Here is a 17,700-nt window from a genome sequence, read left to right on the forward strand (position 1 = left end):
TGCATCTCTCAAGTGGTAACTTGAACATCCAGGCTCCACTCATTTTGACACTGCTGTCTTTAGTCCATGGCTTTTACAGTCATCAGGAAAGGGAAGAGTGAGTGTGGATGGTGGCTGAGGGGTTTTAAGACCAGGCCTAGCAGTGATGTAAACACTTTGGCGTATACCTCTGTGAGCAGAACCAATTCACAGTGGCCCAATTCTAACATTAAGGGAGGCGGGGAGTTGGCGTCTTCCCTTGTGGGCAGGAGGCAAGGAACAGTGATGGTCTTGACTTGGATATGAGCAGTGGAGATGAAGACAAGTGGATGAATTCCTGCTCTCCCTCCTTTAATCACCCCCCTTCATTCTCAGTTGTGCTTATGCAGTCAAATGGGACTACCAGCCCTTCTTTCTGCTCGCCCCACCCATAATGCATGCTTGTCTTGTGAAATAGAAGACCCTACTCAGATGCCAATTTCTCCACAGTCTCCTCTGATTCCTTTCACACAGTAGTGATTTCTTAGGCTAAACTGTCATAGCAGTACTTTGTTTAGTCTCCTTACTACATAAATTGCATTAGTGCCAGGACCTTGCTCATTTATCTCAGTTTTTCTCAAGAAATTAGCACCATAATAGACATTTAATGAAAGTTTGCCAAATTGAATTAAATCTGCTTAATGTAAGTATTACTTCTGTTAAATGCAAATTCTCTGATAACAAGACTTAACGCCCTCACATGCCTTGCACTCCGCATAGTAGGCATTCCGTGTATGTCTGAATCAGTGAGTATTTGAAATAACTGCAGAACACATATAACTAAAGCCATGTTTACTTGATTCACTGAAATTCAGCTGCATATGCAGGAGATGAACATGTCTGTGATTCTACCTGCCCTGTGGCTCCATTAGCCATGCCCTGTGGTGAGGGTGATGGTGCAGCCTTTGTAAATGTGCTGTTCCCTCAGCCTTTTTCTTATTAACACCATCCAGTCCAGTCATCCAGAATTAGGCACTGAGTATGATTCTAATGCTTAAAAGAACTAAGTAATTTTTTAGCTACAGTATACCCCCTAAATGTAGACAGCCTCATGCATTTATCTGAAGAAATAGAAGTCTCTCCCAATGCTGGAGGAAAAACCAGCTATGTTGTACAACTACTGTCCTGTATTTTATGGGCCTCATAAGGGGCTTTCAGAGATAATTTCAACTTTATACTTTTTTTTGCCTTGCCTCTGGTACTGTCAGGCTGCTCAAGATAGCTGTTCTCTTGCTCTTTGTACATCCCCTGTTTGACCAGTGCCTGCCTCTCCTATACCCCACTGACATGAATGTGTTTGCCTCCTACCCCAGCTAGTGATTGTTCTAATTTTTAGGCCAAAATGGTTCTACCTGCTAATTTATTAAAGGGAAACATCTACCCTCATAGTGGTCATTAATCTGAGGGGCTGAGAGACTTCCCCCAGCTGCTGGTTTCTCTGGTAACTGGTGAGCCAACATGATGTCATTTCCCCCCTATAAATGGTAGCTACCCTCTCCCCTGAGTAGTAAAGATTGCTGCCATGTCCTGTGTGCCATACACAGTGGGGGTGTTGCTCCAGGACCCTCTGGCTGGGAACAGGTAAGATCCCATGTCTCCGTCACTGTCTCCAGGCTCTTTCTTGGGTCTCAAGTCTGGGCAGGTACAGGGGACTTACCATTCGTATGGCCTTTCTAAATCCGTTTTCTTGTCTGTGAAATGGTGGAAATACTCCTCAGTGTTGTTAAGATTTTAATGAGATAATTGTGAGAATAGTTTTATAAATTATAAAGTATTATATAAACATAAGTGGTTTTACATGTACATCAGTGACGCTACATTTGCTTATAATTATCTCTCTTCATTCTTGTATTCTGTTCAACATTACTTCTCTCTTAATAGGACTTCTATTTCCTTTTATGGTGCTTTGTTTAGTTAAGGCAAAAAGGAAATGCTGCTTACCTTTTTTATTGAGCATTATAGAAAGCATTGAGAAGCTTAGACATTACCAGTTTATCTTATTGTCTGATGAGCACCTGAAAGAAACAGATGACATTTAGTGTCAGGTAGCCCTAATATCTTGATGTGAATGGTGAAAGCAGCCTAAAATTCTGCAGCTTTTAAAACTTATTCTCTTTATTTAATCTATCTCTTTTTTGTTGTTGTTCTGTTCTCTAAAGGATGGGTGTAATGCAGTTTTTTTTCCCCTCTACCAATGCTGACAAAAATTTCCCAGGAGAGAAATCTAGAACATGTGTGGGAGTTTCTGTTGTGGCTCAGCAGTAATGAATCCAACTAGTATCCATGAGGGTGCAGGTTCTATCCCTGACCTTGTTCAGTGGGTTAAGGATCCAGCATTGCCACGAGCTGTGGTGTAGGTCACAGACATGGCTCAGATCCTTCATTGCTGTGGCTGTGGTGTAGGCTGGCAGCTGTAGCACCGTTTTGACCCCTAGCCTGGAAACTTCCCTATGCCTCAAGTGCGGCCCTAAAAAAAGGGACATGTACATTTCTTTTCCTCTATTTCATCTGCTTATCACTGAAGTGAGGCAATTTCTTTTGCTTTAAATAATCTATTGTTGAATCAGGCAAGCCAGCATTGCTATTCTGCTCTGTTGGTTAAGTGCTCTATTGATCCATTAATTTATCATTTGTTAACTGAGAATTCAGGAATCAGAATTCTCAGTCCTCAGTATCACATTACAAATACTTCTTGTTTTTGCAAAGACTGGACTTTGTCTATGCTCTTCGAAAGGGCAAACTGGGATTTCATGTAGCAGTAAATTTGATAAAGCTATTGAATTGTATTTGTGCGAAGGATAAGGGGTGTTTCCCTAAGGCATTATGTCTATGTCAGATAACTGGTTGCTGCAAAGAATAAGAATATTCCAGGTTGGGGAGTGGGGCTAGTACCAGGTATTTTTGCAGACTACATATGCTTATGTATATAATTTATTTTAGATAATGCATTTTTTAAATTTTTTTCTCATTATTAAAAATAATACATGGAGTTCCCATTGTGGCATAGTGGAAAAAAAGTCTGAATAGGAACCATGAGGATGCGAGTTTGATCCCTGGCCTTGCTCAGTGGGTTAAGGATCCAGCATTGCCATGAGCTGTGATGTAGGTCACAGACACAGCTTGGATCTGGCGTTGCTCTGGCTCTGGCATAGGCCCGCAGCTATAGCTCCGATTGGACCCCTGGCCTGGGAACCTCCATATGCCACGGGTGTGGTCCTAAAAAGCAAAAAAATAAAAAATGATAATAATAAATAAAAGTAATACAAGTCATTATAGAAGTTTGGAAATTATAGAAAAGTAGAAAATCCAAATTATTCAGAATCTCATTACCTGGACATAGTATCTGATTTTTATGTACTTGTTGGGGGTCTGTCATTATATTGTATATCCCATTAGAATTGGGATTAAGAAAAACAGACTACCTCTTATTCATAAGTGCAAGTAGAAGGGAAATTGACACAAACAACAACAACAGCAGCCACATTAAAAGTAGTATTGGGAATTCCTGTTGGCCCAGTGGAAACAAACCCGACCACTATCCATGAGGACGTGGGTTGGATCCCTGACCTCGCTCAGTGGGTCAGAGATCTGGCATTACTGTGAGCTGTGGTATAGGTCACAGACATGGTTCGGATCCCAAGTTGCTGTGGCTGTGGTGTAGGCCGGCAGCTGTAGCTCCAATTGGACCCCTAGCCTAGGAACCTCCATATACCGCAGGTGTGGCCCTAACAAGCAAAAAGTAAATAAATAAAAGTTGTATTGCATTGTCCTGTCCAGACTGTCCCCAGGTCTTCCCTTTCCCACCAATGTCTCCTTCCCTCCTTCCATTCAAGGGAGATTCACCTTCCCGTTGATGCTAATACTTTTCATGTTTCTCACACTATTTCATCAATTTCTCTTTATGCAGCAAAGTAGTTCTCAAGAGGTCTGGGAACAATCTTAAAGTGTCAGCCCTAAATGCAAATTTTCTCTGCATTTTCTTGATTTATCCTAAATGTTCCTGTGGATTTTGCTTTCTAATGTCTTTGCAATGTTTTATAAAATATCATATTATACGTCTTACCTGTGAGTAAAATTCTCCAGGAAGCTGTGCCACATTTATCTAAGGATTTTAAACTCTCTCTGACATATGGCTGCATGTTACCCTAATTTGAGAAACTTGTACTCTGTAGATAAGTTTGTATTTTCTAAAAATTTATTTTTATTTATTTATTTGTTTATTTTGTCTTTTGTCTTCTCAGGGCCACACCTGTAGCATATGGAGGTTCTCAGGCTAGGGGTCCAATCGGAGCTGTAGCCACCTGCCTATGCCACAGCCACAGCAACTCAGGATCAGAGCCACATCTGCAACCTGTACCACAGCTCACGGCAATGCCAGATCCTTAACCCACTGAGCAAGGCCAGGGATCGGACCTGCAACCTCATGGATCCTAGTTGGATTCGTTAATCACTGAGCCACAATAGGAACTCCAGTAATATATTATTAAATAAAAGTAGTCAGATGTATACTAGATTTCCAATGATTCTCAATGAAGAGACATGGATCATGCTTTCTTAGAGAGAAGTGTCAGAGGGAAGTGTGGAAGTTTCTTTCACTTTTAGCTCTGTCCCCTTTTCAGTTTGAGAATTACTGTACAGTGTTCTCCTGCTCTGATCAGATAGTGTTTTAATCCTCAGTGGTATTAGGGTATGAAAAGGATGAAAACTACAAGTTTTATTTATTATACACACACACACGTATGTGTGTATATATATTTGATTTATAAGGTGACAGATTTATATTGTCCTCAAATCTGTTTGAATGAATAACTGAATTGAGTTTTCTGTTTTTTGTTTTTTTTTTCTTCTGTCTTTTTGCCATTTCTTGGGCCACTCCCGCGGCATATGGAGGTTCCCAGGCTAGGGGTCCAATCGGAGCTGTAGCCACGGCCTACACCAGAGCCAGAGCAACTCAGGATCCGAGCTGTGTCTGCAACTTATACCACAGTTCACGTCAACGCCGGATCCTTAACCCACTGAGCAAGGCCAGGGATCGAACCCACAACCTCATGGTTCCTAGTTGGATTCGTTAACCACTGAGCCACAACAGGAACTCCTGAGTTTTCTGGTTTTATTACTTATTTTAGCCAAATGTGATATAATGAATTCAGTTACCAAAAAAAAAAAAAAAAAAAAAAAGTCCTTGATATGTCCTGTTTCTCCTATTCCATCTGTTGAAGTTGAGAATTCAGAGCCTTCCTGGCTCTGAATTAGAAAATTTTTTTTCTGCTATTACAAATGTTTTCTTCTTTAAGGTATTGCAGTGCTCAGTATTGGCTGATCATTTGTTTACAGTAAGGTCCCTTTAATGCTTCAATACTTTTAACTTTCCTTCTATTTCTTTGTACTTTATCCTCCATCCCTCTGCCTCCTTCTGCTGGTCTTGAGTATCACCATCATAGTAACAAACTGTTTCTTATTTGATTGTCCAATGGCATATGCTACATTTTATAAGACATTTAATACTGTGATAAATGCAAGAAAAGAATTTTTGACAAAAGGACATCTGGCAGTAAAAATGTTTAGGGTCATCCCTGTTGCCACCCGGTCAGACTCAGCATTTAGCAGTAGCATCCTGAGTGCTCTCACAGCAGGGCAGGTGCTCCCTCATGAGTAGGAACTCCACCTTTCAGGAAAGAAGCATCTCACTCCAGGGGAACCTATGAGAACCTGATTTCCAGAGTCAGGAGAGAGGGCTAAGGTGTACCACCTAAATTCTCATACCAGGGTTTCAATCCATTTTCCTTTCCTCCTTTGTGTTTTCTGTAGCCCTCTACCTCTGACAATTTGGGAAGGTCTAAGCTGTAACCTAGATAACTTACGTAAACAAAAATATGACCAAAATTAAAATTCCCAGGTTTTATAACCATGCCTTTTCCAATTCCTTTTAGCTTTTTAATTTCTTTTTCTGCATTTATTATTTTTTTCTTTGAGACTTAAATGAAAGGTAAAGTCATGTGAATCTTTCAGTAAATATTATAAATAAACATTTATTCTAGAATTGTTTTTAGAATACTACTTAAGGATTCTGTACCCACAATTTCCAACATGTTTTTTTCCCCACACCACCAAGCAGTTCTCTGACACCAGCTAGGTTCCTGTAGTTCAACTTAATTCTGACACTACCTACACAACAGATTCCACAGGTTAAGGACTCATTCCCACATAACTGTCCCCCACTTCAGATACCATTCTCAAGTCCTAGTTGTCACGTGTACTTCTGACTGATTGGCTATAAATTAAATTCCTATGGCCCCCTCCTTGGGTTTGGTTAATTTGCAGAGTGGTTCACAGGCCTTGGGAAACCAGTTTTTCCACTAGATATAGCTCAGGGAGTTCCCATTTATTACAAAGGATATAGCTCAGGGAGTTCCCATTTTGGCTCAACAGGAATGAACCCAACTAGTATACAAGAGGATGCAGGTTCGATACCTGGCCTCACTCTGGGTTAAGGATCCGGTGTTGCTGGGGTTGTGATGTAGGCTGGCAGCTGCAGCTCTGATTTGACCCCTAGGCCGGGAACTTCCATATCTGAGGGTGCAGCCCTATAAAGCCAAAAAACAAAACAAAACAAAAAAAGCCGAAGGATATAACTCAAACAGCCAAATGGAAGAACTACACATAAGAAGGAATGAGGAAAGGGTGTGGAGCCTACATGCCCTCACGAAGAGCACCACTCTCTCAGTACCTTCACATGGTCACCAACCTGGAAGCTCTCCAAGGTTTTGGTGGGGTTCTTTTTATTTGTTTGTTTTTTGTCTTTTTAGGGCCACACCCTGTGGCATATGGAAGTTTCCAGGCTAGGGGTTGAAGTGGAGCTTCCAGGCTAGGGGTCGAAGTGGAGCTTCCTGCTGGCCTACACTGTAGCTCATGGCAACACTGGATCCTTAATCCACTGAGTTAAGCCAGGGATCGAACCTGTGTCCTCATGGATACTAGTCGAGTTCATTACCACTGACCCACAACGGGAATTCCCGGTTTTGTTTTTTTATGGAGGCTTCCTTACATAGGTATGATTGATTAAATCATTGACCATTGGTTATTGATTCAACTTCCAACCCCTCTCCCCTTTCCTGGAGATCAAGGGGGTAGAACTGAAAGTTTCAACCCTCTAATCACACAGTTGGTCCTGATGGTGACCAGCCTCTGTTCTTAGGTGCTTTCCAAAAGTCACCTTATTATCCTCAACCTAGTTGTGATGGAAAGGGACTTGTTATGAATAACAAGACACTCATTTCACATTTATGGCTCTGAAGTGATTTCAGGAACTGCAGACTAGAGATCAAATAATGTAACAAAAAATACTCCCATTGATCTTACCTCTCAGAAAATTTCAAGGGTTTTGGGAGCTGTGAGCCAGGAACTGTGGACAAAGACTAAATATCTATAAGAAATATATTTTTGGTTCTCTAAATGACTAAATAAATGTTTCGTACACATCACAATATGGTACTCGTATACCTAAGGCATAGTGTTACAGTGAGCAAGATCAGACATGCAACAGCCCCTTGGAGCTTACAGCCTGGGTGAAAGACATCAACTAAATAATCAGAAATAACTATAAATTTACTATTGATAGCACTGACCATCATTTGATGAGGTGGTTTTTTCACTTGGTGTCTAGAACCCTGCACTCTGTTTCTTAACCACAGTGGCCACTCCTTGGTTTCCTTTACTCATCTTCTTTCCATCTAAATGTTGGAGTGCCCTGAGCCTTAGGGCTTGCTACCTACTCTCCTTAGGTGATATCTAGTCATATGGCTTTAATATCTATATGCTGATGACTCTCAAGTTTGTATCTATATTCCCTGTTCCTCCCTCAACTCCATAAAAATTTGAATATCCCAAACCTCATACTCACTGCTTTCCATCTCAGTAAATGGCACCACCATTTACCCAGTGACTTAGGACAGAAATCTGAATTATTCTTGTTTCTTTACATTCACAGCTTTCATCCTTTCTATTAGGAGGTTATGTTGCCTCTACAAATTGTGACCAAATCCTAACACTTCTTATCACTCTCACTGCTACTAAGCTGGTTCAGTTGACAGTAGCCTTCTCATTAGTCATGCTCCCACCCCATTTAAGCATGTTTTTCCACTTCGTAGCCAGAATAATCTTTTTAAAGCCTAAACAGACTTTTGTAAAAATCTTCTAATGAAGAAGTGCTGATTTCACGTCTGGGACAGAAAATGTACAAGATAAATCTCTGAGAATAGGATCCTAAAAGAGTAAGAGAAATGATGAGATTTTAATCCAGTTTTAATTATAAAATTGAAAATGTTGCATACTGTCAAATAGTAAAGGAAGGTCTTTGTGAGATCTTTCTCAATAGTATATTAGATGTTTAGAATTTAAAGACAAAAGTGAACTCATACATAAATCAAATATCAGTGAATTTCTTTTTGATCATTTGTGCGTGTGCACATGGGTACACACACGTACATGTACACTCTCGTACACACATACACATACACACACGCACAGTATGAGAATTTTCAAACCCACAAAAACATTTGAAGAAAGCACAATGAACTTCTGTATACCCTTTAACCTAGATATACCAACATCAGTACTGGTCACATATTTAAGTTAAACCATATGAAAATGCCCCTTTTTAACAAAAAAAAAAATTGATCACATGAATGATTGAATCCAAATGCACACAAACAGGACACATTTTCTTTTGCCAGACCATTGGAAAGTGGGTTTTAGGTATGACAGTTTGTTACTTATTTTCCAAGAGCAAATACATTACCCTACACAACTACAAACCAGTGCCTCAACTAAGAAAAATCAGTATTAATCGAATATCATCATCCATGTATAGTCCTTAATCAGATTACCCCTTTTATGTCATGAGGTTTTGGGTTTTGTTTTTAAATTACACTACTAATTTAAGAGTCTAGGGTGCTTATAGAATAAAGTCACCATGTTTACTGTTGGCTTACTCCAGGTTTTTCCTTTTGTGATTTAGCTTCTCACATCCGTGTTTGACAACAGCATCAAGACCTTTGGAGTAATTGAGAGTGACCCTTTTGACTGGGAGAAGACTGGCACCGATGGTTCCCTTACAACCACGACTACTTCCACCACTCCTCAGCTGCACACCCGCTTGACCCCCGCAGCAATTGGGTACGTCCTCAACAGGTGGTTCAGCAGTATCTTTCCTCCATGCCTCCTATTAGCAGAAATGTCTTTTCTTTCATCCAGATTCCTTCAGTTGACAAATTGCTAAGACAGAGGGATGCCTCTGGATTTCCTTGAGTTAACACTTATCTTATATATGCCTTTATTGCATTTACTTTTCTAGAAAGTACCTCGAAATGGGAGCTTAGAGCTTGTGTGACTTGTTGATGTTAAATTTACTGCTTTGCCAGGCAAAGGAGAGTCACAGCAGGCAAATGCTCTAAAGACCGTACCCCCCACCCTCACTTTGGGAGAGAATAGAAGGTGGTTTTAAAGTTTGGGAGTGAAAAATAGGGCTGCAGATAAGGATCTGGGTGGATGCAAGGTTTCATTGTTTTTCAAAGCTGGCAATCCTTCTTTCTGGAATGAAGAATGCTTTATTAACATCTTCCATTTGTTGGGGGTTTTAGTTCTGCCCAAGAACTCAAAGGTATTGCATTCCTTGAGGAGGAACTAGGACTCTGCCCAAGGCTGTATTGTTGTCTCTTGACTGCTTCTCCCTGGTCTCTGCAAGCCCTCTCTTCCCTGATTAGCAACTGTTTGAACCTGCTCTTTGGAACTCAGGGAAGGTCATGGAGGCTAATACCCATTCCCCAAAAACAAGAAATGGGGGACACAGAAAAGCTTGTGTGCCCAGGAGCCCCACAGGGCCCTGCTTGGTTTCAAAAGTGAGAGGGGGCCTCTGCTGCCCTTACTACCAAAGAATATATCAGGCCCTGGAAAGAACAAGCCACAGCTATACCTAACTGTACCATCCGTGCTTAAGGTTAGTGGGAACCAAACATGAAAGAGATTTCATTTTCGAAGTGTATTAGGAAGAGGTTAGTGTGTTTCCATCTGTTTGGTTTTTTGTTTTTTAGTGGTTTTTTAAAATGTTTTTTTCCCTCTCTATGGATTAAATACAGTTGCTTTGTTGGTTTCTCAATCTTGGGGGCATATTATCTTTTTTTTTTCTGACCCTTTTGTTTTTTTAACTCTTCTGGTTGTTTTAAATGTTTTGTTTGTTTGTTTGTTTGTTTGTTTTAAGTAAAGAGGGAAAAATCATACAGTGAGCTAATTGGGAAACTCTATCACTAATCCATTGCTTTTTTTTTGTATTGAGTTGGGATCACTAGAGCTTATTGAATCGGAAAAACTTACATGGACTCATGTAAGTGGTGATGTTATCCATGATTAAGCTAGTCTAAGGGTTCTTAAATGTGAGACCCTAACTAGCTACAATAGAATTACCACAGATGTTTGTTTAAAATACTCATTTGTAGGACTCATCCCAGACATCTAGGGGTATGGCAGAGAAGTCCATATGCATCAGATGTTTCTCATGCTTATCTGAGTTTGGGACCCACTGCCCTACTCCAGCCACCCCATTTTAAAAATAAGGAGATGATCCTAACATTGAGCTAATCATTCAGTTTTAGATAAACATTAGTGACAGAGCTGAAGCCTATGTAGAAATTTTTATTCTTGCTTTAATACTTTTGTCCTCCAATTTTGATTGTTGTTAGAAATAAACAAGTCTCAGAGTTCCCATCATGGCTTAATGGTTAACGAACCTGACTAGTATCCATGAGGATGCAGGTTTGATCCCTGGCCTCGCTCAGTGGATTAAGGATCCAGCATTGCCATGAGCTGTGGTGTAGGTCGCAGACGCGGCTCAGATCCCTTGTTGCTGTGGCTGTGGTATAGGCCGGCAGCTACAGCTCCAATTCAACCCCTAGCCTGGGCACCTCCATATGCCACAAGTATCCCCCCCCACCAAAAAAAAAAAGAAAGAAGTCCCAAACATGCAAAAATCCAAGTGATAACACTTCCTGGTAGCTGAAATCGGTGAAGACACTTTAAGTTCCCATCTCCCAGTGTTTATTCCTAAAATAAGAAAGAATAACAAGAAAGGAAAACCACACAAAACTGCGTCCTCAGCATAATTTGAAGACAAAGGATGCCGAATTAAAAATAACTATAAGTAAAAAGAGAAAAAACAAAACACCAAGCATTGTGGAATATCTCTAATGCTTCTGCCTCACCCACCATGATGCTTACTGAAGGCAGATAGGTAAAATCTGTAGGGAAGAGGAAAGTTAGCACTGGGACTTAATGTTGATCTAAAACCATCAGAAAGACTAAACACATCTAAATAATGAAAATACCAAAAAATGTCCAGGTAGATCAGATCATGAATTACAAGGAGGTAAAAATATGCATGATTCAAGACACATAGCTTCTGGAAAGAAAAAAAGACAAAAAGGGGGGGAGGAATTACTGATGTGGCTCGGCAGTTTTAGGACCTGAAGTTACCTGTGTGAAGATGTGAGTTCGATCTGCAGGTTCGATCCCTGCCCTTGCTTTGTGGGTTGAGGATCCGCCATTGCTGTGGCTGTGGTGTAGACCACAGTTGCATCTCCACTTTGACCCCTGGTCCAAGAGCTTCCATGTGGCATAGGTGCAGCCATGAAACAAACTAAAACTAAACAAAATATACTAAACATAAAACAAACTTAAAAAAAAAAAAAAAAAAAACGGAAGGGAGAAATACCCCTTTGTCAGTTGACTGGTGAAGGGAAAAAATGCAGATCTGTTTGGGTCCAGTCAGAGAGAGAAACTACGTAGTAATTTGACAGGGAAAGATGATACAAAGAAATATTACCCATGACACAAAATTGGAATAACATGGGATTGAAGAGGTAGAACTGTAAAGAATACAGGAATCACAAATATAAAGTACAACTCCTACTCACAGGGCTGCATTAAGCATCTAGGGAAGAGCTCCCTCAGTCCCCATCCCAGGGCTGAGTTCTAACTTTGTTGGAGAGGACATGTCCTCAGTCATTGGATGGCAGAGAGGTTGCTCTGATGCCACACTGATAGAATTTGCTGAAAACCTTACCTTCTGGGGTGCCAGAGAAAGGGATTTGTTGGAGGTGTCTCACTAGAGTCAGTCTGATACACAACTTCTGGATAGTAGGGGTTACTCTAGGATGAGAATTGTTACTGTTGTCTATGTGCTGCAGGAGACAAGCACTGGGGAAAGCCACGCACACTGGGGTAGCTTGCCAAGCTGCACACTGGATCCCAAAGCAAAACCCTTTCCTCCTGCAGTGGCTCTTCAGTGCCTTCTACAAAGCTCCCATGACAGCTGCAAAGGAAAAGATTTAAAGGGCACAGATCCGCTTTCACAGAATAGGCAACAAGGATGAATTTGGACCTAAAAGACAATAAATTAATAATTACAGAGGGAAAAGGATGGAAATAATATTTAATTACCTACAGGAAAAGAGAAACATAAAAGCAGAAGATACACGGCTCCCCTGACCAAATAAAAGCCCACTCAAGTGTTTGGATTTTGCTATGCTGACAGAAGAGGGGGCCAGTTAAACTATGAATCTTGTAAAACACTCCAATACCACAAAAATGAACAAGAAAAAAAAATTTTTTTTCTTTTATCCTTTTGGGGCCGCACCGGCAGCATATGGAGGTTCCCAGGCTAGAGGTCTAATCAGAGCTGTAGCCACCGGCCTGTACCACAGCCACAGCAATGCAGGGTCTGAGCTGCGTCTGTGACCTACACCACATCTCACAGCAACACCGGATCCTTAACCCACTGAGCGAGGCAAGGGATCGAACCGGCGACTTCATAGTTCCTAGTTGGATTCACCCACTGAGCGAGGCCAGGGATCGAACCTGCAATCTCATGGTTCCTAGTTGGATTCGTTTCTGCTGCGCCACGACGGGAACTCCAAGAAAAATATTTTAAAGATCCATAAAGTGTTCTTTCAAAAAATCAAGACAATCTAATATATATTAAGAAAATGTCCTCTCAGAAAAAAAATTTTGAAGAAGACAGTTATAAGGCAAAACCTCAAATGGAACTAAATATACTCATGCATTTGAAGATACGGATAACCAGACTCAAAATTAAAAACTAAGAAATTGAATCAGAAATTTAAAAACCAAGAACAAAAACAGAGTATGGTGTGAAGAGGGAAAGAAGGAAAAGGAAAAGAGAGAGGAAGAAATGAAATGAGAGTTGACTGAACTCAGGAAAGAAGTGGAAGAAAAAGATGTCTTAGAATGGAATAAATAAAAAAGTGCACAAGGAAAAATAGACTCAAACAGAAATTTAATAAAGGGCATTGAATAAAGTTAGTGGCGAAAAAGCCCCAAGGGAATGAAAATAAATAAATCATTCAAAGGGCTAGAGAGGAGTTCCCTTGGTGGCACAGTGGAAATGAATCCAACTAGGAACCATGAGGTTGCGGGTTCGATCCCTGGCCTCACTCAGTGGGTTAAGGATCCAGCGTTGCCGTGGACTGTGGTGTAGGTCACAGACTTGGCTTGGATCCTGAGTTGCTGTGACTGTGGTGTAGGCTGGCAGCTGTAGCTCCGATTAGACCCCTAGCCTGGGAACCTCCATATGCCGTGGGTGCAGCCCTAAAAAACAAAAAATAAGTAAATAAAATAAAAGGGCTAGAGAGGAAGTAATGCCATTGGAAGGAAGACAGAGAAGGAATGGCATTTGTATTGTTCAAGTCCTTGAAGGAGAAAAGCAAAACAATACCAATTAAAACTGAGAAACTCAAAATTTATAAATTTAAAGAATACCCATCTCATGAAGAAATATAGCAGATATAACAAAATACACAAAATTATAAAATACTATGACAGAATTAAGACCAAACATATCAGTCAAAGCAATAAGTATCAGTGAGCACATCCATTTAAAGAAAAAGATTTTTAGTTTGTTTATATAGCTGTGTACATACGCTGATACAAGAGATGCACCTAAAAAACATGTTTTAGAAAGGGATGGTTGAAGATATACCAGAAAGATGGAAAGAATCTGAAGAGAATGATGATATCAGACAATGTGGAATTCAAGCTAAAAAACACATTAAAATTTACGAAGGTGAAGGTGTACTTTTTAGTGCTAAGTGTCCCAATTCACAAATGAGAAAGAGCATTTATTAATGTTTTGTCATCAGAATTACAACATTTTTACGAAGCAATAACTAAAGGAGGTTCAAGAGTTAAAAATAGAAAATCACTAGTAATTGGAGATTTTAATATATGACTCAGTTCAAGTGAACAAAGAATAAGAAATAGAAGACAAATACCATAATCAAGAAGTTAGATCTTAGACATATTTTCCAGTATCTACACTCTTATGATAGAGGTTGCGCCTTCTGCTCAAGTACACTCAAAACATTCACAAAAATTGACCAGTCGTCAGGTCACCAAGAAAATATAAGTAGCTCCATAAAGCAGAAATATTATCTGATCACAGTGTAATAGAACTAGAAATTACCAACAAAAACAAAAATATCAAAGGCTCTTCCACCTGGAAACTTTAAAACCTCCTGTTAAACTCTTCTTGAGTGAAAAGGAAAATACAAACTGAAGTTAGTAGAAAAATAATTATAATTAGAACACTACATATCAGAATTTGTGCAATACATTTAAAGACAAGATAAGAGGAAAACTGATGGCATTAAATAAGGAAATATATAGTGTCAAAATGTCTTATTATTGATGATATTAATGTCGATAATCAGGTTTCTCTACTATAAAGTTACTATTTTTTCCTTTGTGAGTAATAAGTATCTTGCGGGAAGATACTTAGAGACTATTTTTCATATGTTTGCCTACTAATTGTAGCATCTATCTTACCTGCGAAGTATTAGACCTACAAATCTACCTTTTACTATCTGACCCTATGAGGAAAATGTTTACAGACCTCTGAGCTATTCCTGTTTGCAAATGACATGGTAGAATACCTGGAAAGCCCTAGAGAATCAGTGTTAAGGAGAAAGAATGATAATTTATGTCCCACAACTCTTAGTTTGTAGTAAAGGGAGAAAGTAAGTTCACGAGAAGGTAAAAGGCCTTATCTGTTAACTAAGGGCCAGACACATATTTGTGGGCTCTGCTGTCTCCCACCACTACCACTGCCATTGTAGGACTAAAGCAGTCATTGGCAGTATGTAAACGAATGAGCATGCCTGTGTGCATACAGTTTATTTACAGAAATTGGTGAATAGGCCAGATTTGACTTAGAGGCCCTAATTTGCCAGCCTCTCCCTTACATTATGGGGAAAGGCACATGAAAAAGTTGTCCTGGAGTTCCTTTATGGTACAGTGGGTTAAGGATCCAGCATTGTCACTGCAGTGGCTTGGGTCGCTGCTGTGGTACAAGTTTGATCTTTGACCCAGGAACTTGTATGTGCTGCCAAAAAAAAAAAAAAAAGAAAAAAGAAAAAGAAAAAGATGTCCAATCTTACTACTTCTCTTGACATCTGTCCACTTTTTCCGTATGTCTCCATTTTTTCCCTAATCTTCTGTAGTTTATTCCTTGCTTGCAAACACAGGTTCTGTACTAGTAATATCCTCACTTATATCTTTCTCATCATTCTTGTTCCTGAACATAAAATAATTTTCCTGGGAAAGAGTTCTTTCTTTCCATATCTCAAACTCCAGATTTAGATCAGAGTTAGAAAGAAAATAGTAATTAAACAAAGACCAAAACTGGAGGAATAAATGCAGAGAGGAACCTGAGTCATGTGGGTGAGAGCCTGTGTGAAGAAGATGAATGTGATCCTTGAAGTTACACTGAAGCTTATGATGTAAGAAAGAGGCTCTGAGAGCAAAAATAGAGGCAGTTTCCTAAGGAGAGGTGTGATGTGTTTCCTGGGAGGTGGAAGGAAGAAATGCCAAGGAATTGGGGTGGTGGGAATAAAGCAGAATCATAGCTAGGCCTAGGGAAAAGGGATTTAGAACATCAAGTGATTAAAATAGGGCGGGGTGGAAACAAGTCTGCTGAGCTTCCTGAATTCAAATATTCCTCCTTTTGCCATTCCCTTTCCTTAGGAGTAGAGGGAATTCTTTGAAGAAACATTTGGAGAGTTCCCATTGTGGCTCAGTGGTAATAAACCTGACTAGTATCCATGAGAATGTGGGTTCGATCCCTGACCCTCGTTCAATGGGTTAAGAATCTGGTGTTGCTATGAGCTGCAGTGTAGGCTGGTGGGTACAGCTCCAGTTAGACCCCAAGGAACTTCCGTATGCTGCAAGTTTGGCCCTAACAAAAGACCAAAAAAAAAAAAAAAACTTGTTAAGAAAAGATGAAAAGAAACATTTGGTTTACCACATAGCACAAATATGATTGTGTCCATTGTAATTCTTTACATTGGTATATGAATTAATATTGAACTTGTATCTGAAAAATACATCTTCTAAGTAGTCTGTTTCTGAACTTTAATTACTTTCATTTGAACTAATGTGGGCCAAATGACCTTTTCACTGTGTTCCCAGTGTCAAGACTACAGGCAATACTGTAGAAGGCTCTAGGGTTTTTTCCTGGCAGCTATTATCTGTGCTTTTCCCAATTAACATTGAGAGAGGTGGTAGTGAAGGTCATGAAATCTGAAATCTGTCGGAAAAAATCCCTGAGAAATCACTGCTCACAGCATGACATACTTTTGACACGTGGGCCAGGATGTGACCATTTCCTTTAGAGTGGCTCAGTGAGAAGATGCCTATTTTCCCATTCATAGTAATTTTATGTGTCAGTACAATCTACTGAAGACTATCTTTCTGCTTTTAAACACTGCAGATCGTTCTAAGGAAAGGTTTCACTCTGTGCTAAATGTTGTGTTCAATCAGCAGTATTAAAATAAAACAACAGCAGCTAAAGAATTAAAAATTAAAAAAAAAACAGCTAGTATGTAGAGTTATAGAACATTAGAGGCAGCAGGGGCTTGATCACTTAGTAAGTAATAACTGAGAACTAGAGAAGCCTCTCGTGGGCCAGAAATCTAAGGGAGAAATGACCAACCCTGTAAATAGGACATGAAATTACTTTGAAAGAATATGTAGATAAGTGCCAATTAATATTTTCTATTTTGTTTCTGGTCAGTTTGTACAGAATCATATGAACTGTATAATTGAAGAATTTCTAGTTTCCCCTAGAGAGCAAGAATTTCCTTTCTCCTGTTCATATCCCTAGAGCCTTGTATGTATAGGTAGTTAGTAAAAAGTGAAAGAGCAAGTGCACATTTCACTCTATTAAAAAATGTAACATAAATGATTGATCTGATATCTACTTACATCATTTTGACACTTAACATTTTTATGTTTATAGTTTTTTTTATTCCTTTAGAGTGGCTCAGTGAGAAGATGCCTATTTTCCCATTCATAGTAACATAAAATGATTGATGTAACAATGTAACATAAATGATTAAAAAAAATAACATAAATGTAACATAAATGATTGATCTGATATCTACTTACATCATTTTGACACTTAACATTTTTATGTTTATAGTTTTTTTTATTCCCTAAGGAAAATGGGTGAAGAATAGAAATTATTAAAATTCACAAATGCTTTTTGGAAAATAGACAAAATATTTCTAACCTTTAAAGTGGTTGCTGGGGAGTTCCCATCATGGCTCGGTGGTAACT

At 39.5% G+C, this 17,700-nt stretch overlaps 1 protein-coding gene across 5 annotated transcripts in view; it reads left to right on the forward strand.

Annotated features, from left to right (window-relative positions):
• Positions 1-17,700, forward strand: part of TTBK2 (tau tubulin kinase 2) — a 150,341-nt gene that overhangs the window by 97,320 nt on the left and 35,321 nt on the right. For all 5 annotated transcript variants that reach the window (XM_084973191.1, XM_021097126.2, XM_084973216.1 and 2 more), the window contains one exon: positions 9,035-9,192. In XM_084973191.1, the coding sequence (XP_084829317.1) occupies positions 9,035-9,192 (158 nt within the window). The remainder of the gene's footprint in view (positions 1-9,034; positions 9,193-17,700) is intronic.

This window comes from Sus scrofa, chromosome 1, assembly GCF_054392235.1.
Source record: "Sus scrofa isolate SSC_HxYL_T2T_F1_AM1 chromosome 1, Sscrofa_HxYL_maternal_Yorkshire_Landrace_v2.0, whole genome shotgun sequence".
NCBI lineage: Eukaryota > Metazoa > Chordata > Mammalia > Artiodactyla > Suidae > Sus > Sus scrofa.